The 20,935-nt window shown below is 44.1% G+C and overlaps 1 protein-coding gene across 1 annotated transcript in view; it reads left to right on the top strand.

Annotated features, from left to right (window-relative positions):
• The first annotated feature begins 12,979 nt into the window (after window positions 1-12,979).
• The window catches only part of CAPN7 (calpain 7), a 49,257-nt gene continuing 41,301 nt past the window's right edge, over window positions 12,980-20,935 (top strand). The window contains exons 1-2 of the mRNA XM_052636980.1: window positions 12,980-13,201; window positions 15,375-15,483. Of these exons, the coding sequence (XP_052492940.1) occupies window positions 13,100-13,201; window positions 15,375-15,483 (211 nt within the window). The 5' untranslated portion in view covers window positions 12,980-13,099. The remainder of the gene's footprint in view (window positions 13,202-15,374; window positions 15,484-20,935) is intronic.

Below are 20,935 nucleotides of genomic sequence, written 5' to 3' on the forward strand. Positions count from 1 at the left end.
TGGCCTGCTCCTCCATCCTGTTCAGTCTTGTCACAGGGTCCCAGTACAGGCTGGTCCCTCTTTCTCGAGGCCCACCAAGCCTGGGTCAGTTTCTTTTTCATAAGCTCTTACAGGATGGAGTTACTACCTTTGGGGTGGTACTCTCCACCTGTAACTGTTGATTCATGAGTGGGTTTGGTTTTTTTATTGGAGTCCGTCTCCCCTGGGAGGCCAAAGGGCCTGTGAGAGGAGGCCTGTTCCCATTTCCACACGTTATTGCATCCACAGCTGACAGCGGTCACCTGCCTCGTCCCTGAGAAGCCTAAAATTACGAAGAGGAATAAAGTTCAGGCCAGAGGAGCAAAATGGCAAGACGTGGCCCGAGGTAGCTGCAGCTCTCCACTGCTGGCTCATGTTAGGGTTTGTGCTCCTTTAAAGATCAGGGGTCTTTTAACACTCAATTTCGAATTTCTGGCTTCTCTTGTTAAAAGAAAAAAAGTTCTGTGACCATATTCCCTTGAACTGCCTAGAGCTGAGCAGTGACGGCTCCGGTTAGGAAGGGAACCTACTCTCCAACTCAGACGTCCACTCCCAGCCTGCTTGTCGTCTCTCCTTCTTGCCTCACAGATGCAGCTGCAAGCCCCATAGAGCTCCAAGGAGACTTGGCACTGTGAGTCACTGTGCTCTTTAGGGATCTCCACTCCCAGCCTGCTTCTCGTCTCTCCTTCTTGCCTCACAGATGCAGCTGCAAGCCCCATAGAGCTCCAAGGAGACTTGGCACTGTGAGTCACTGTGCTCTTCGGGGATCCTGGTCAGCATTTTAAGAGAATGTTGGTTGAAAGAGTAAATCAGGGCTTCCCTGGCGGCTCAGTGGTAAAGAACCCACCTGCCAGTGCAGGAGACAGTGCCGACCCCTGATCCGGGAAGATCCCACATGCTAGGCCGTGAGCCACAGCTACTGAGGCACGCTCCAACCTCTGCCAGGCATCGAGAGGGGCCGCCGCAGTGAGAAGCCCGCACACCGCAGTCAGAGACAAGAGAGGCCACCGCAGTGAGAAGCCCGCACACCGCAGTTAGAGACGAGAGAGGCCAGAGCAATGAGAAGCCCGCACACTGCAGTTAGAGAAAAGCCCACACAACAACAGACATGCCTCAGCCGAAAATAAATAAAATGATTGTTTAAAAAACGTGGTAAGCTGGAGAAGGGAAAGACAAACCATCAATAATCTTTCGTCAAGAACCCCACAAACAGTGTGAAAGGCAAAAAGATATGACACCGGAAGATGACCCCCTGGATCAGTAGGTGTGCAGGTGCTCCTGGGGAAGAGCGGAGAGAGAGCTCCAGGAAGAATGAAGAGGCTGGACCAAAGAGAAAAAACACTCAGTTGTAGAGGCATCTCTTGGTGAAAGTATAGTCCGATGCTGTAAAGAACAATATTGCATAGGAACCTGGAATGTTGGATCCATGAATCAAGGTAAATTGAACGTGACCAAGCAGGAGATGGCAAGAGTGAACATCGACATCTTAGGAATCAGTGAACTAAAATAGATGGGAATGGGTGGATTTAACTCAGATGGCCACTATACTTACTACTGTGGGTGAGAATCCCTTAGAAGAAGTGGAGTAGCACTCAGTCAACCGAAGAGTCTGAAATGCAGTACTTTGGTGAAATCTCAAAAACAACAAAATTATCTCAGGTCGTTTCCAAAGCAAACCATTCAGCATCACAGTAATCCAAGTCTATGCCCCAACCACTGATGCATAAGCTGAAATTGAACAGTTCTATGAAGACCTACAACACATTCTAGCACTAACACCAAAAAAAAAAAGATGTCCTTTTCATCATAGAAGTTTGGAATGCAAAAGTGGGAAGTCAAGAGATACCTGGAGTAACAGGCAGGTTTGGTCTTAGAGTACAAAATGAAGCAGGGCAAAGGCTAACAGGGTTTTGTTAAGAGACCACACTGGTCATAGCAAACACCCTCTTCCAAAAACACAAGAGAAGACTCTACGCATGGACATTAGCAGATGGTCAATACCAAAATCAGATTGATTATATTCTTTGCAGCTAAAGATGGAGAAGCTCTATACAGTCAGCAAAACAACAACAACAACAACAACCAGGAGCTGACTGGGGCTCAGATCATGAGCTCCTTATTGCAAACTTCAGACTTAAATTGAAGAAAGTGGAGAAAACCACTGGGCCATTGAGGTATGATCTAAATTGAATGAAGAATAGATTCAAGGGGTTAGATCTGATAGACAAAGTGCCTGAAGAACTGTGGGTGAGGGTTCATAACATTGTATAGGAGGCAGTGACCAAAACCATCCCAAAGAAAACGGAAATGCAAGAAGGCAAAACGGTTGTCTGAGAAGGCTTTACAAATAGCTGCGGAAAGAAGAGAAGCAAAAGGCAAAGGAGGAGGGAAAGGATATATGGAACTGAATGCAGAGTTCAGAGAATAGCAAGGAGAGATAAGAAAGCCTTCTTAACTGAGCAATGCAATGAAAAAGAAGAGAACAACAGAATGGGAAAGACTAGAGATCTCTTCAAGAAAATTAGAGATACCAAGAGAACATTTCATGCAAAGATGGGCACAATAAAGGACAGAAAAGCAAGGACCTAACAGAAGCAGACGATATTAAGAAGAGGTGGCAAGAATACACAGAAGTGCACAAAAAAGGTTTTAATAATTCAAATAACCACAGATAACTGGAGGTTAGTGACACTGTACAGGAGAAAGGGATCAAAACCATCCCCAATAAAAAGAGATGCAAAAAGGCAAAATGGCTGTCTGAGAAGGACTTACAAAAAGCGATGAAAAGAAGAGAAGTGAAAGGCAAAGGAGAAAAGGAAAGATATACCATTTGAATGCAGAGTTCCAAATAGCAAGGAGAGATAAGAAAGCCTTCCTCAGTGACCAGTGTGAAGAAATAGAGGAAAACAATAGAATGGGAGAGACTAGAGATCATTTCAAGAAAATTAGAGATACCAAGGGAACATTTCATGCAAAGATGGGCTCAATAAGGGACAGAAATGGTAGGGACCTAACAGAAGCAGAAGATATTAAGAGGTGGCAAGAATACACAGGAGAACTATACAAAAAAGATCTTCATGACCCAGATAATCACGATGGTGTGATCACTCACCTAGAGCCAGACATCCTAGAATGTGAAGTCAAGTGGGCCTTAGGAAGAATCACTACGAACAAAGCTAGTGGAGGTGATGGAATTCCAGTTGAGCTGTTTCAAATCCTGAAAGATGATGCTGTGAAAGTGCTGCACTCAATACGCCAGCAAATTTGGAAATCTCAGCAGTAGCCACCGGACTGGAAAAGGTCAGTTTTCATTCCAATCCCAAAGAAAGGGAATGCCAAAGAATGCCCAAACTACCGCACAATTACACTCATCTCACACGCTAGGGAATTAATGCTCTAAATTCTCCAAGCCAGGCTTCAACAGTACATGAACTGTGAACTTCCAGATGTTCAAGCTGGTTTTAAAAAAGGCAGAGGAACCAGAGATCAAATTGCCAATGTCTGTTGGATTATCAAAAAAGCAAGAGAGTTCCAGAAAAACATCTACTCCTGCTTTATTGACTATGCCTAAGACTTTGACTGTATGGATCACCACAAACTGTGGGAAATTCCTAAAGAGATGGGAATACCAGACCACCTGATATGCTTCTTGAGAAATCCGTATGCAGGTCAAGAAGCAACAGTTAGAACTGGACATGGAACAACAGATTGGTTCCAAATTGGAAAAGGAGTCCATCAAGACTGTATATTGTCACCCTGCTTATTTAACTTATATGCAGAGTACATCATGAGAAACGCTGGGCTGGATCAAGCACAAGCTGGAATCAAGATGGCCAGGTAAATATCAATAACCTCAGATATGCAGATGACACCACCCTTATGGCAGAAAGCGAAGAAGAACTAAAGAGCCTCTTGATGAAAGTGAAAGTGGAGAGTGAAAAAGTTGGCTTAAAGCTCAACGTTTAAAAAACTAAGATCATGGCATCTGGTCCCATCACTTCATGGGAAATAGATGGGGAAAACAATGAAAGCAGTGACAGACTTTATTTTTGGGCTCCAAAATCACTGCAGATGGTGACTGCAGCCATGAAATTAAAAGACGCTTACTCCTTGGAAGAGAAGTTATGACCAACCTAGACGGCATATTAAAAAGCATAGACATTACTTTGCCAACAAAGATCCATGTAGTAAAGGCTATGGTTTTTCCTGTAGTCATGTATGGATGTAAGTTGGACTATAAAGAAGTCTGAGTGCCAAAGAATTGATGCTTTTGAACTGTGGCATTGGAGAAGACTCATGAGAGTCCCTTGGACTGCAAGGAGATCCAACCAGTCCATTCTAAAGGATATCAGTCCTGAATATGCATTGGAAGGACAGATGCTGAAGCTGAAACTTCAATACTTTGGCCACCTGATGGAAGAACTAACTCAGTGGAAAAGACCCTAATGCTGGGAAAGATTGAAGGCAGGAGGAGAAGGGGACGACAGAGGATGAGATTGTTGGATGGCATCACCGACTCGATGGACATGAGTTTGAGTAAGCTCCGGGAGGTGGTGATGGACAAGGAAGCCTGGCATGCTGCAGTCCATGGGGTCGCAAAGACTTGGACACGACTGAGTGACTGAACTGAACTAAACTGAACCACAGATAGTGCTGCACTCAATATGCCAGCAAATTTGGAAAACTCAGCAAGCGCCACAGGACTGGAAAAGGTCAATTTTCTTTCCAAAGCCAAAGAAAGGCAATGCCAAAGAATGTTCAAACTAATATACAATTGTGCTCACTTCACATGCTAGCAAGCTAATGCTCAAAATTCTTCAAGCTAGGCTTCAACGGTATGTGAACCAAGAACTCTCAGATGTCCAAGCTGGATTTAGTAAAGGCAGAGGAACCAGAGATCAAATTGACAATATCCATTGGATCATAGAAAAAGAAAGAGAATTCAAAGAATCCATCATCTATGCTAAAGACTTTCACTGTGTGGATCACAGCAAACTGTGGAAAATTCTTAAAGAGATGGCATTACCAGACCACCTTACCTGTCTTCTTAGAAACCTGTATGCAGGTCAAGAAGCAACAGTTAGAACGAGACGTGGAGTGACAGACTGGTTGAAAATTGGAAAAGAAGTATGTCAAGGCTGTCACGAGGTGACGAGGCTGTCTGTTGTCACCCTGACTATTTAACTTCTATGCAGAGTACATCATGCGAAATGTTGGGCTGAATGAATCACATGCCGCGATCAAGACTGCAGGGAGAGAAATATCAATAACCTTAGACAGGCAGATGATACCCTTCTAATGGCAGAAAGTGAAGAAGAACAAAAGAGCCTCTTGATGAGAGTGAAAGAGGAGAGTGGAAAAGCTGGCTTAAAATTCAACATTTAAAAATCTGAGATCAAGGCATCTGGGCGCATCACTTCATGGTAAATAAATGGGCGAAAAGTGGAAACAGTGACAGATTTTATCTTCTTGGGCTTCAAAATCACTGTGGACTGTGACTGCAGCCATGAAACTAAGACGCTTGCTCCTTGGAAGAAAAGCCGTGACCCACCTAGACAGCGTATTAAAAAACAGACATTATTTAAGCTATGGTTTTTCCAGTAGTCATGGATGGATGTGAAAGTTGGACCATAAAGAACACTGAGCGCCGAAGAACTTTGGTTTCGAATTGTTGTGCTGGAGAAGACTCTTGAGAGTCCCCTGGACTGCAAGGAGATCCAACCAGTCAACCCAAAGGAAATCAACCCTGAATATTCATTGGAAGGACTGATGCTGAAGCTTAAGCTCCAATACTTTGGCCACCTGATTCGAAGATCTGATTCACTGGAAAAGACCCTGATACTGGGAAAGACTGAGGGCAGGAGGAGAGGGGGCGAGAGAGGATGAGACATTTGGACGGCATCACCCATCTCAGTGGACATGAGCTTGAGCTAACTCTGGAGGTAGTGAAGGTCAAGAAAAGCTGGTGTGCTGCAGTCCATGGAGTCGCAAAGAGTTGGACATGACATGACTTCAAGACTGAACAACACCAACAATAATTTAAAAAAAAAAGAAAAAAAAGAGTAAATCAGTAACCATAAATATCTGTGTGGTTAACCTTCAAACAGCTGCAGTGCCATATGAAAACACACGGGGGCAGTGTGGTCTTATAAATTCACAAATCCATCGTGGCTGGTAATGCTTTGCGATTAACAGGATAAATTGTCCTACAAACCCTTCTTGTTTGGTTTTTGGCTTTCAGTTCTTAATGAACTTGTTTGTTTGGTGAGATGGCAATGTACTGCTGTGTCCACATAAGCCCTTTCTCAATTTTCATTACCAACCAGACTTCAAATTCAGGATCATCTGAGTGTATGTGCATGTAATTAGGATGTGTATAATATTAAGATGATCTAAAACTAGGAGATATGAGGGCATGTATATATAGTTAGGATATATCTCAAAATTAGAATAAAGAAAAAATTAGAAGACAGAATTAAGATATCGGTATACTTCTGTGTGTATATATATATATAATATACATATTCTAATTTTGTCTTTCTTCTAATTGTGTGTAATAGATGTATATCTTCTAATTTTAGATATATATTTGATTAGAATATATAATTAAGATATAAAATATATTACGTATAATATGCAAATTACATATATACTCCACTAATACATAATTAATTTAGTTGGGTTATATAAAAAATTAAGATATGGATATACAATTGGAATATATTTAAGATATGTAATTGAATTATATGGATATAACTGAGCTATATATACATTTGGGGATATAAAAATAATTAGAATATGTATGTATAATCAGGTTGAGCTATAGGAAATTGAAGATTTCAGCAGATATTCAATGGTTTTTGACCTACAAAAATGGCAATTTTATATGCTCAAGCTTAATATTTCAAATGGACCAAAGTAATCACATTTGTCGGAAAATTAAGCCTATTTTGTACAATTTTCCCCTGGAATCTTTTGTTCTCTTTTCTAGCTCCAGTGTCCTCAATCTGTCAGTGATTTGAAAAACTGGTCGCTGATCATGTTGTGTGCAACTCTAGCCGGGAAACAGGAGCCAGTGATGGTTTTGCTCTTCCTCTGTGGGAGGTCACAGGGTGCTGTTTGTAGGAAAGGACATTACTTCATTTTTCCAATATAGGTAGACCTCATTTCATTACACTTCACAGATAGTGGGGTTTTTTTTTTTAACAAATTGAAGGTTTGTGACAACCCTGCATTGAGCGAGTCCATCAGCACCGTTTCTCCATCAGCATCTGCTCACTCAGCGTCTCTGTCACATTCTGGTAATTCTCCCAATATTATGAACTTTCTCATTATGATATCTGTCACAGTGACCTGTGATCAGTGATCTTTGATGTTACTATTGTAATTTCGGGGGTGCCGAGAACTGTGCCCGTATAAGGTGGTGAGCTTAACCCATTAATCTGTTATGTTCTGACTGCTCTCTCCTCCTCTCCTGAGGCCTCAACGGTATTGAAACTAAGCCAGATAACAGCCCTGCAATGGCCTCTAAGCGTTCAAGTAAAAGGAAGAGTCGCATGTCTTCATTTTAAATCAAATGCTAGAAATGATTCAGCTCACTGAGAAAAGCATGTCAACAGCCCAGACTGGCCAAAAGCCTCCCTGGTAGCTCAGATGGTAAAGAGTTGGCCTGCAACACAGGAGACCAGGGTTTGATCCCTGGGTCGGGAAGTTCCCCTGGAGAAGGAAATGGCAATCCACTCCAGTATTCTTACCTGGAAAATCCCATGGATGGAGGAGCCTGACAGGCTTGGCGGGCTACAGTCCATGGGGTCACAAAGAGTCATACACGACTCAGCGACTAACACTTTCACTTTCATGGAGCCAAACAGTTAACCAAGCTGTGCATGAATACAAACGGAAAGTGCTTGAAGGAAATGAAAAGTGCTGCACCAGTGAACACACCAATGATAAGAAAACGAAACAGCCTTATTGCTGGTATGGAGAAAAAGTCTGAGTGGTCTGGATAGATCAAACCAGCCACCATATTCCCTTAAGCCAAAGCCTGATCCAGAGCAGGACCCCAACTCTCTTCAATTCTGGGAAGGCTGAGAGAGGCAAGGAGGCTGCAGAAGATAAGTTTGAAGTTAGCAGAGGTTGGTTCATGAGGTTTAAGGAAGGAAGCCGTCTGTCTCCACAATATAAAAATGCAAGAAGCAGCAGCAAGAGCTGATGTAGAAACTGCAGCAAGTTATCTAGAAGACCCAGCGAAGACATTCACGGAGGTGGCCACCCTAAACAAGCCCCAGATAAACTCTATTCTCAGCCACAGCCTGCTGCTTTATTTTTTCAGTTAACAAACTCCAGCACCCCTCCCTCTGGGACACGGTGCGAGGGCCCCTGGGCGGATTTGAGTGCTGCCGCTCTGGGCCTCCTAGCCCCCAACTCACCCCACTCTCAGCAGTTACTAAAGGCTGTGTGAACTGTCTACACACAGGGTAGGCTGTCTGAGCCATTTTGTTTTAACCCCGGTGTGTGGCCAACAGAATTCTTACTACTTGTTGACTGAAGTAATACGTTACCATTACTGCGCGGGCAGCTTTAAAAAGAGCAATAGCATGCTATCACTGCTGCTGCTGCTGTTACTATTGCACTTTCACTACTACATTACTGTGTCTTCCACAGCAGCTCAGATGGTGATGTTTCCAAAAGCCTCTGCAAGCCTGGATTTCACAAGGATGCTTCCACCTGTGAAGTGTGTGTAGGAAGGGAGCCAGGGATTCGACAACAGCATGCGCTTCCTGAGCAGGGTTGTGACCAGTCTTCTGGAGCTCACCCCTCTCTCTGGGACTCTCCCAGCTCTGGGGGCGAGGTGGGGACTCCCACTGCAGGGTGAGCGCATTTTGACCAAGAACCACGGAGTGCTTCAGTTCAGTTCAGTTCAGTCGCTCAGTCGTGTCCGACTCTTTGTGACCCCATGAATCGCAGCACACCAGGCCTCCCTGTCCATCACCAACTCCCGGAGTTCACTCAGACTCACGTCCATCGAGTCCGTGATGCCATCCAGCCATCTCATCCTCGGTCGTCCCCTTCTCCTCCTGCCCCCAATCCCTCCCAGCATCAGTCTTTTCCAATGAGTCAACTCTCCGCATGAGGTGGCCAAAGTACTGGCGTTTCAGCTTCAGCATCATTCCTTCCAAAGAACACCCAGGGCTGATCTTAATGCTGAACAAATTCTGCCCTGGTAAATGTCACAGACAGACCTGATGGAGCACGTGGAAGTAACAGAGGACATCCCGGGAGATGTTCCCTGGAGGCAGCTGTGATGAGGCTCCACCACCGCACTCCAGACAATCCAAGATCGCAGAACATAAGGCAGGCGTAAAAATATCAACTCTTTCCCTATATACTGGCAAAAGCAATCGGAAATTGAAACTAAAAAAGCCACTTAAAATAGCATCAGAAATATGAAATGCTTAGAGGGAAACCTGTCCAAAGATGGATACGTAAGACCTGTGCCCTATGGAACACTGCTGAGAACAGTAAGAGATGACCTGAATACACAGAGAGGTTTGCCATGTTCATAGATTGGAAGTCTAAGTGGGGCTAAAGACTGCAGACGCTTTTAAGCTTTGACTCCCTCTTACCCAGCTCTGTCTTACTCTCTCTCATTGCCTCTTGTCTCTTCAACGTGTCACTCCGTGCCTGGCATCAAGCAGGTGTTCAGCATTCAGTGAATAAATCAACAAGGGATAAGGGAGTAATGAGAGGGTACCAAGAGGGGTCACAACTGCCCGGGAAAGCTAGAAAAGCCCCCTGCAAGGAGTTCCACAAGCTGAGATGGGGGGCTGGGGACTAGACACAGAAGTCCTCTTATGAGCAGTTAAAACTGTCATCTGCTGTAGCTTGGGGATCCGTTTCTACCAGGGTTGCAGATACCTTGGAACACACTCCGAGCTCCTGTTCTGAAGGCCCTTCTACCCTCTGTTAAGGAATTTCTATATCATTGTTCAAACTCAAGATGGGAAAGGGCACATTGAGTATACTTAGTAGGGGAGTTGATTCACTCAACATTTTGAAACACTTATTCAACACTTGCACCAGACAAAAGCTTGGACTTAATTCTGGGATAAAACTAGTGAAGACAGAAACCATCCCTGCTCAGTTATAAAACTGTTATAGCTAATGATAGGAACCATCTTTGCGCCAAGCAGAGTCGAATTCTCCACCTGTGCTCTTTACAACAGTCTGATAAAATAGTTATTATTATTAACTTCAGTAAACATGAAGGGACAGCTAAAACACACATTTAGAATGCACAGTGTGATCGATTTTAACAAATGGATACAACTTTTGACATCACCCACCAATAAGACATAAAACATTTCCATCATATCCAAAGTTTCCCTTATCCCTCCTCAGTCATTGATGAGATTTTGTCACTGGATGGGACCTCTTTGAGGGCCTGAGAGTGGGCCCTTGTCTAACACTCAAATGAACTGTCCAAGGAGCTATGGTACTGACAAAGCAAAAGACTATTGAAAAGTGGCACTGGAGCGGAGAGCAGCATAAGGGAGACCAGGAGAACTGCTCTGCCTTGTGGTCCGCAGCCTCAAGTTTTCTGGTGGGTGGGGTTAGGTGAGCTGGGATTGTCTCTGGCCAGTCATCTGGCTCATGCCCTCATTCGGTCTGATGCAGGGCCCTTCCTGATGGCACGTGCATCCCTCAATCAAAATGATTTCCAGCATGAGAGAGTCTGGGAGATTGGCAAGAGATTTTATGGACTGGTCTCTTCTCCCCTTCTTTGGAGGAGGAAATGGCAAACCACTCCAGTATTCTCGCCTGGAGAATCCCATGGACAGAAGAGCCTGGCGGGCTACAGTCCAAGGGGTCACAAAGTCAGATACAACTGAAGCGACCAACACACACTTCTCCCCTTTTCGGCCCCTCCTGGGTTTTCCCCAGGTTGGTTTTGGGCCCTTCTCTGGCTTTATGCTCTTTGAAGCATCCTGAGATAGGAGACTTTAGGTGTTATTACGGTGCCCAGTCACGGCAGGCAGTGTTGGTCAACTGTTCCCTAACAACTTCTCACATTATTGGTAAGATTTGTCTTTGCCAGTGTTCCTTGCAAACAAAGTAACGCAGTCTGTTCTCTCACATCTTGCTTCTTTGACTTACAGCGAATTTTGAGTTTTGTTCACATCACGGTGTCTTTCGTTTTTGTTGTTATGTATTTCTCTGTGTTTTGGCTGCACTGCGTCTTCGTTGCTTCGCAGGAATGTTCTCTAGTTGCAGTGAGCAGGGACTACTTTCCAGCTGCCGTGCTAGGGCTTCTCATTGTGGTGGCTTCTCTTGCTGTGGAGTACAGGCTCTAGACACCACCTGGGTTTCAGTAGTTGTGGCACACCAGCTTAGTTGCTCCCCAGAACGTGGGGTCTTTCCCGACCAGTGTTATTGAAGGAGGAGAGGAACAGGCCGTGCTGACTCCATCTTGAAAAAGAAGGAACCTCCTCCATCTTGCACTTTCAGTGAGCTTTGGACTATGTGCCTGGTAGCCACGGGCATAACATACCTACGGCTGAACTGGCCTCCCGGACTGATAAACACCAGATTCCATACTAAAATTCCCCATCACCAAAAAGAATGTAATAATCTCCCATGTAGCCAATAACCTTTATAATCTTTATGGCACGCACTGGTATAGGCTACAATATATAACCATCTGACCCTTCTGATTGTGAATCATGGCTGTGACCTGACTGTATCTCCCTTTAACACTTTTCAGGCTAGGTTTAAGGACTCTGGGGATGTGGGCTTGAGCAATACACCTAAGGTATATAAGGTTTTCACAAAAGTCGCTCGGGGTTCTTGGCTAAGAGGAGACTCTGCCTTGGGCCCACTGGTGTGATAAACTGCACTCCACTATCTGCATTGTCCTTCTGGGTGAGTCTGTTTCCTGGAACGCGAGGCTACAACAATACCCCCTGTGTCCCCTGCACTGGCAGGCAGATTCTTATCCACTCCACCAAATGGGAAGTTCCTTTATTAGTATTGCTGAAGTCAGAGCTTTAAGAGAGAAAGAAATTAATCAGATAATCACCTAATTGTGTCATGACAACAGCATTAAAGTTAACCTAAGGATAAGAACACAAGAAAACGTATTACCTTGCTTGTCGACAATTCACCCAATACCATACACTCGGGGAGGTACACAAGATTAAGACTCACATGATTAGAAACCTTATAAAAGTATAACATAAGGACGCTTTGTCCTTACTTCACTTCCCTCATTTAAAAAAGTCAGCTCAGATGAGGGCGGGAAGCGCAGCTCATCTTCCCTGGATACTAAGTAGGAATGATGCTAAGGCTGAAACTCCAATACTTTGGCCACCTCATGCGAAGAGTTGACTCATTGGAAAAGACTGATACTGGGAGGGATTGGGGGCAGGAGGAGAAGGGGACGACAGCGGATGAGATGGCTGGATGGCATCACTGACTCGATGGACATGAGTCTGAGTGAACTCCGGGACTTGGTGATAGACAGGGAGCCCTGGCGTGCTGCGCTTCATGGGGTCGCAGAGTCGGACACGACTGAGCGACTGAACTGAACTGGAGACCAGGCTCCCTGAGGCGCATGCGCGCCCGCTCCAAGTCTGGCCAGCAACAGCCCTCACTCGCACAGTTCCGTCAAGAGGTCGGTGAAGCTCGCGGCGGGGCCAACGTGGCGCCGCTTGGGCCTGCCCAATCCCCGGAGCCCTGGTGGTCACGTGCACACGGCGCGGCGCAGCCGGGCCCCGCCCACCGCCCGCGCCCTCCGCCGGGCCGGGGCCTCCCTCAGTCGCCTTGGCTCCCAGAACACCTGCGCGGGCCCGGCTGCGCCTGCGCAGTGTGGCCGGTGGGCCGGTCGGGGAGTGCGGCGGCGGCGGCGGCGGCGGCGGCGCGAGGGTGCCGGTGGGCTGGGAGCCCGGGGTGGGCTGTTGGCCGTCCTCCCTCAGTCGGCGGAAGTGAGCTCCGGCTCGCCTTCTGCGCGACCCGGGACCTCTCGCGGCCCCTGGGCGAGCGGCGGTCGGCGACGCGAGGAGGGTTCCGGCGCGGGGTGGCCATGGACTCGGCGGCGCTGGAGCGGGACGCGGTACAGTTCGCGCGGCTGGCGGTGCAGCGCGACCAGGAGGGTCGCTACGCGGAGGCCGTGTTTTACTACAAGGTGGGCCGGGGGCGGGGCCGGGGCCGGGGGCGGGGCCGGGGCCGGGGGCGGGGCCGGGGGCGGGGCCGAGGCGCCAGCCCGTCGGGGGGTCGGTCGCCGCGGCGGAGGCGATCCCCGGGCTCGACGCTCCTGAGGGCGACGGCGGGGCCGGGCGCTCGGCTCCACAGACGTGCGCTCGCCGCCACAGACGGGCCGGAAGCACGCGGCAGAGCGCCGCGAGTCAGTGAAGAAGAAAGCATTGCGCGTCCCGGTGCATGACTTCCACACGTCTCCATCCCCCCCAGTGTCTGTGTACACATCCTTTTTAAAAAAGAAACTGGGGTCAGATTGTCTGTGCTTTTTTTAAACCTGTTCATTTCATTTGAACTTTTAAGAAAATTACGAATTTTTTAAAAGTTTCCGGATATGACTTTGTTATCAATGATAATATTAAGGGCTAGATGCATAGTATCCCATTATATGGGTATGCCGTCGTTTCTTTACAGACTCTCCTGGCCATTTTAATGTGCATTGTGTTTCTTCAGCATCATAATATCCTTGTAGCTAATGCTTTACACGTTTCTGTGATATTTCTTTTGGATAAATGGCTGAGGCCAGAATTAGAGCCCGCCCCCTTCCTCCGGTCCCGTGTCTGCTCCCCAGTTCTGAGGATTTGCAGACGCACACCTCTCCAGCCCCAGTCGTGGCCCATCCCCACTCCGGTGGAGGGAGCTGTATCCTCTAAAGACCGTCACCTTTTCTTTTAGGAAGAATGTCAGGCTTTGAAAATACAGTAGTAGTCATTTTTTCTTCTATAAACCTGTATGCTACCAATAATGTGTAATTTTCTTTTCTCAGATTAATGTTTCATTGCCTTCATTTTACAACCTGTGTTTAGAGACTTCGGTTGTGTTTCAGAGCCATTCTTTTTGAACTTTTCTTTACAATTTCATAATGGTGGTATTTCTTTAAAAGTAGGACTGTGTTGTATTAGTTTTGTGAAATAGTGACAAATGTTCCTAAGTAAACATAGTGCCATATGAAATAGCTTTTTCTAAAGTGAAAGGAAATCCTGTGCAGTGCCTTTTGTTTTGCTGTAGAATTACGTGCATGTTGTTATGAAGAGTTTCTTTTCCTGGAGAGAATCAGCAGAGTGATGGTGTTTCTATTCATGTAAACTGTTTCAGATATTTAGTGTTTTCGGTCTTCATGCTGTTCTCTTTGGGATTCCTTGTTAATCACTTTCAAGTGTAAATGAAATGAGCAAAGTAAAGTTGATACCAACAGTTACAAAAACTGGCTACAGTATTTACATATACAGTTATATTTTCCTCCCTTGAAGTATCTGAATTGCAGGATCTGAGGAGAACATATCTTTTCTACCCCCAATTTCCATTTGGATCAAAATTGTACTTTTCTTATTGATTTTGTAGGTTCAGAGAAACGATTCCTCCAGTAACTGGATTCAAAAGGGGATGGCTTCTTTGGATCCAGATATTGAGGCATGAGGTTCCTTGAAATGTGTCCATTTAGATGACTGCAGGGAAGGAGGTGGTGCTGAGGGGAGTCTCTCTGTGGTAGTGCTGGTCACCCTCCTGGAATGGTGGTGGCGAGAACGGAGACTTTTCCTCACTAGCACAGCCTGACTGGCTAAGGAGGTCATGGAATAACTGGAAAGTGGATCCAGGTGTTCTTAATTAAGTTTCTTTCATTCAGCTGAAATCTGCCTTAAAATGTCTCCCTCTTTGACAGTGTTTTCTTTGGAGAAAAAACTTTGCTTGCCATAGTGAGACAATTAACGTTTATAATCGTTTGTTGATATTTATGAGTACTGTCTGTTCTGATGCTTTCAGGACTCAGATCACCTTTTCACAGTATGTAGTTTCGTCTGACCTACTGCATTGAGAAGGAAAACAACGTAAATCACAGTTATTCTAAGAAAATGTTTAAAATCAGCCCCTTCTATTTGACTTTGTAAAGTTTCAACAGTCTGAGAAAATTGGGAGCATTGAGAACTGAAAGAAGTAGTAAAGGACTATATTATTCATTTACTTAATGAAAAAATTTTCCCGTATCTTAAAGACGTTCTTGTTTTATCATTCATAGAAACCAACCGTGAGTTAGAAAGTGGTAAAGAAAACTCAAATTGTAGTTCATCTGTTAGAGTCCTTTGAATTCTTTTTTTTATTTTTAGGAAGCTGCACAAGCTTTAATTTATGCTGAGATGGCAGGATCAAGCCTAGAACATATTCAAGAAAAAATAAACGAGTATCTGGAAAGAGTGCAGGCCTTACATTCAGCAGGTTGGTAAAGACTGCTAACCATGTCACTATTTTTTTTTCTTCTTTCCTATCCCATCTTACTTTTCCCTTATGTTTCTCTTTCCTTTTTGTTTTCATCTTTGATTCTTGATCTTCACTTGTTTGCTGCTCATTCCTCTTCTGGTAATCACATCTTTGAAAATCGTAATATGAAAATAAGTGATAGATCTGTGAAGAGGAACCTCAGAGATCATGTAATGTGATATCCTAATTTCCCAGAAATGGACATGAATCATCTACATTCAAACAGTGTATCATTGGCAAAATCGGGATTAGAATCCTGTTAAAATCTGCCTTTAAATATCTGTCACATGCCCTCTCCTATTATTAAAATTAAATGACTCTTTCTCTTCAGTGTCTAAAGACATCAGCAGTGGGTTCACAGTCTTTACCGTTATCAGTATCCTCAACCTCAAGACCTTAGCTAAACTCTTATTTTAGAGAGTTTGCCAGCATATCTTGGGAAAGTGACATGTAAGCAGAGACCTGGAACAACCTGTTTGTTTTTGTAAGCCTCATGGCAAATGCTGTGGCACAAGTTCCCAGGCTTAATGTTCATAGTTCTGTTAGAAGTAAAAGGGTTCTTGGCAAAATCTGTTGTTTACATGGTAGGAAAGAAAATGATCATCTGTTGATACTTTGTTTCAAGAATATATTCATGTCACTGAGGACTCTTTTTTGACCTTTTTTTCCCTGTGGCTATCTAATAAAGCCACAAACGTAGAGAGGTCTTATTCAGCATTCTCTGACAGACTTTGTGCTACTTTCTACCACTTACTCTGAACAGATAGTGGCAGTTATAACCAGCTTATAGTTAAGATAAAGTAGATTTAATTGTTGGGTTTCTTATGACAATCCCCTTACAGACACAGTATTTCCTTTTAAGACAGTGCCCAGAAACTGCATGCATTGACAGGTGAACTATTTGTGTCAACTTCTCACTTGATACAAATTTATACTGATCCATATATTCAAAATACCATGGAATTCAGAGACACTTCATTTTCCTTGCTAAGTAAATAAAGTTTTTAAATTTATAAATGTGATGTTTATATGATACTCAGACGCAGAATGAGATAGCCCTAATCTCTTGAAAAATGAAAACTTGTCAGTAAAACAGAAGTAAAGGATTTTTAGAGTGTAACATACCTTAAATGTTTTGCCAACTTTTTGACCCATTTTGTTCAGCAAGTGAAAAATAATCTGTAGGGAATTAAATGATTGACTTAGTTATCATTTCATGCAGAAGAGTTCTTTATCAAATAAAAATCTTGTTCGTAATCCCAGTTTTTAAAACAGATAGAGTCTGCTGACAGTCAAGAAACTTTGAGAGATGACATGACTTTGTGGGTAGGGAAGGTAACCCAGTTTGAATTTCACTACTGAAGTGTAAAAAACTCAACACTTGGAATTAAAAGATCTAAGTTGAGTCCTTGCCCTTCCACTTATAGCTGTGAAACCATAGGCTAGATAGTCATTCTCAACTAGAATCAGTTTTGCCTCTCAGGAGACATTTTACATTGTCTGGAGAGATGTTTGTTGTTTATGTTAGGGGTCAGGGTGTAGGATGCTGCTAACATCTGGAGGGCAGGGACAGTGCTACCCTATGCAAATTCTAAAATGCATAGGACCGTCCACAGCAAAGAATTATCCAGGAGAAAATGTCAGTAGGGCCAAGGCTGACATTCAAACCTTGAGCTGAGTATTTTAACATTCATTTAATAAATGGGATTAGTATAATACATGGCTTAAAGAGATATTACTGAGGATTATAGTTTTTTTTAAAAGATCAAGCACAATTTTGAGACAAAATTTAAAGCTTTTTTTAAAAACATTTATTGAGATACAATTCACATACCATAAAATTCAACTTTTTATAGTATACAGTTAAGTGGTTTTTAGTGTATTCCCAGAGTTGTACACCATCACCACTATCTATCTGCAGACATTCTCATCACCCTAGAAGAAACCTCTTAACCATTAGTAGTCACGCCCCATTCCTCCCATCCCCTTGGTGTTACTAAATTTGTCAGTCGTATCCAACTCTTTGCAACCCTGTGGACAGCAGCATGCTAGGCATCCCTGTCTTTCACTATCTCCTGGAGTTTTCAAATTCATGTTTATTGAGTCAGTGATGCTATCTAACCATCTGTCTCCCCCTAGGCCCTCAGTTCAGTTCAGTCGCTCAGTCGTGTCTGATTCTTTGCGACCCCATGAATCACAGCACGCCAGGCCTCCCTGTCTATCACCAACTCCCGGGGTTCGCTCAAACTCATGTCCATCAAATTGGTGATGTCATCCAGCCATCTCATCCTCTGTCGTCCCCTTCTCCTCCTGCCCCCAATCCCTTCCAGCATCAGAGTCTTTTCCAATAAGTCAACTCTTCGCCTGAGGTGGCCAAAGTACTGGAGTTTCAGCTTTAGCATCATTTCTTCCAAAGAACACCCAGGGCTGATCTTTAGAATGGACTGGTTGGATCTCCTTGCAGTCCAAGGGACTCTCAAGAGTCTTCTCCAACACCACAGTTCAAAAGCATGAATTCTTCGGTGCTCAGCCTTCTTCACAGTCCAACTCTCACATCCATACATGACCACTGGAAGAACCGTAGCCTTGACTAGATGGGCCTTTGTTGACAAAGTAATGTCTCTGCTTTTCAATATGCTATCTAGGTTGGTCGTAACTTTCCTTCCAAGGAGTAAGCGTCTTTTAATTTCATGGCTGCAGTCACCATCTGCAGTGATTTTGGAGCCCAAAAAAGTAAAGTCAGCCACTGTATCCACTGTTTCCCATCTATTTCCCATGAAGTGATGGGACCAGATGCCATGATCTTCGTTTTCTGAATGTTGAGCTTTAAGCCAACTTTTTCACTCTCCTCTTTCACTTTCATCAAGAGGCTTTTTAGTTCCTCTTCACTTTCTGCCATAAGGGTGGTGTCATCTGCATATCTGAGGTTATTGATATTTCTCCTGGCAACCTTGATTCCAGCTTGTGCCCAGGTTTCTCATGATGTACTCTGCATAGAAGTTAAATAAGCAGGGTGACAATATACAGCCTTGACGTACTCCTTTTCCTATTTGGAACCAGTCTGTTGTTCCATGTCCAGTTCTAACTGTTGCTTCCTGACCTGCATATAGTTTTCTCAAGAGGCAGGTCAGGTAGTCTGGTATTCCCATCTTTTTCAGAATTTTCCACAGTTTATTGTGATCCACACAGTCAAAGGCTTTGGCATACTTGATAAAGCAGAAATAGATGTTTTTCTGGAACTCTTTTGCTTTTTCCATGATCCAGCGGATGTTGGCAATTTGATCTCTGGTTCTTCTGCCTTTTCTAAAACCAGCTTGAATATCTGGAAGTTCACAGTTCACGTATTGCTGAAGCCTGGCTTGGAGAATTTTGAGCATTACTTTACTAGTGTGTGAGATGAGTGCAATTGTGCGGTAGTTTGAGCATTCTTTGGCAGTGCCTTTCTTTGGGATTGGAATGAAAACTGACCTTTTCCAGTCCTGTGGCCACTGCTGAGTTTTCCCAATTTGCTGGCATATTGAGTGCAGCACTTTCACAGCATCATCTTTCAGGATTTGAAACAGCTCAACTGGAATTCCATCACCTCCACTAGCTTTGTTCGTAGTGATACTTTCTAAGGCCCACTTGACCTCACATTCCAAGATGTCTGGCTCTAGGTGAGTGATCACACCATCGTGATTATCTTGGTTGTGAAGATCTTTTTTGTACAGTTCCTCTGTGTATTCTTACCACCTCTTCTTAATATCTTCTGCTTCTGTTAGGTCCATACCATTTCTGTCCTTTATTGAGCCCATCTTTGCATGAAATGTTCCCTTGGTATCTCTAATTTTCTTGAAGAGATCTCTAGTCTTTCCCATTCTGTTGTTGTCTTCTATTTCCTTGCATTGCTCACTGAGGAAGACTTTCTTACCTCTTCTTGCTATTCTTTGGAACTCTGTATTCAGATGCTTATACCTTTCCTTTTCTCCTTTGCTTTTTGCTTCTCTTCTTTTCACAGCTATTTGTAAGGCCTCCTCAGACAGCTTTTCCTTTCCTTGGGGATGGTCTTGATCCCTGTCTCCTTTACAATGTCACGAACCTCCGTCCATAGTTCATCAGGCACCCTATCTATCAGATCTACGCCCTTAAATCTATTTCTCACTTCCACTGTATAATCGTAAGGGATTTGATTTAGGTCATACCTGAATGGTCTAGCGGTTTTCCCTACTTTCTTCACTTTCAGTCTGAATTTGGCAATAAGGAGTTCATGATCTGAGCCATAGTCAGCTTCCACTCTTGTTTTTGGTGACTGTATAGAGCTTCTCCATCTTTGGCTGCAAAGAATATAATCAATCTGATTTCGGTATTGACCGTCTGGTTATGTCCATGTGTAGAATCTCTCTTGTGTTGTTGGAAGAGGGTGTTTGCTATGACTAGTGTGTTCTCTTGGCAAAACTCTATTAGCCTTTGCCCTGCTTCATTCCGTATTCCAAGGCCAAATTTGCCTGTTACCCCAGGTGTTTCTTGACTTCCTACTTTTGCATTCCAGTTCCCTAGAATGAAAAGGACATCTTTTTTGTGTGTTAGTTCTAGAAGGTCTTGTAGGTCTTCATAGAACTGTTCAACTTCAGCTTCTTCAGCATTACTGGTTGGGGCATAGACTTGGATTTCTAACCATTTTTGAATGGTTTGCCTTGGAAACAGAGATCATTCTGTCGTTTTTGAGATTGCATCCAAGTACTGCATTTCGGACTCTTTGTTGACTATGATGGCTACTCCATTTCTTCAACGGGATTCCTGCCTGCGGTGGTAGATACAATGGTCATCTGAGTTAAATTCACCCATCCCAGTCCTTTTTAGTTCGTGGATTCCTAGAATGTCGACGTTCACCTTTGCCATCTCCTGTTTGACCACTTCTAATTTGCCTTGATTCATGGACCTGACATTCCAGGTTCCTATGCAATATTGCTGTTTACAGCATTGGATCTTGCTTCTATCACCAGTCACATCCACCACTGGCTATTGTTTTTGCTTCGGCTCCATCCCTTCATTCTTTCTGGAGTTATTTCTCCGCTGATCTCCAGTAGCATATTGGGCACTTACTGACCTGGGGAGTTCCTCTTTCAGTATCCTAGCATTCTGCCCTTTGATACTGTTCATGAGGTTCTCAAGGCAAGAATACTGAAGTGGTTTGCCATTCCCTTCTCCAGTGGACCACATTCAGTCCACTGTCCCTAGGCCCTAGCAGCTACTAATCCTGCTAATCTTTAATCCTAATAATCTATTTTCTGTTTCCATGGATTTGTCAATTCTAGATATTTGTTGTAAATGGAGTCATCCAGTATGTGGCCTTTTGTATCTGGCTTCTTTTATTTAGCATAATATTTTTAGCATTTATCCTTGTGGTAGCATGTCTCATTTCTTTTTATGG

The sequence above is a fragment of the Budorcas taxicolor genome, chromosome 1 (genome assembly GCF_023091745.1).
Source record: "Budorcas taxicolor isolate Tak-1 chromosome 1, Takin1.1, whole genome shotgun sequence".
Classification (NCBI taxonomy): domain Eukaryota; kingdom Metazoa; phylum Chordata; class Mammalia; order Artiodactyla; family Bovidae; genus Budorcas; species Budorcas taxicolor.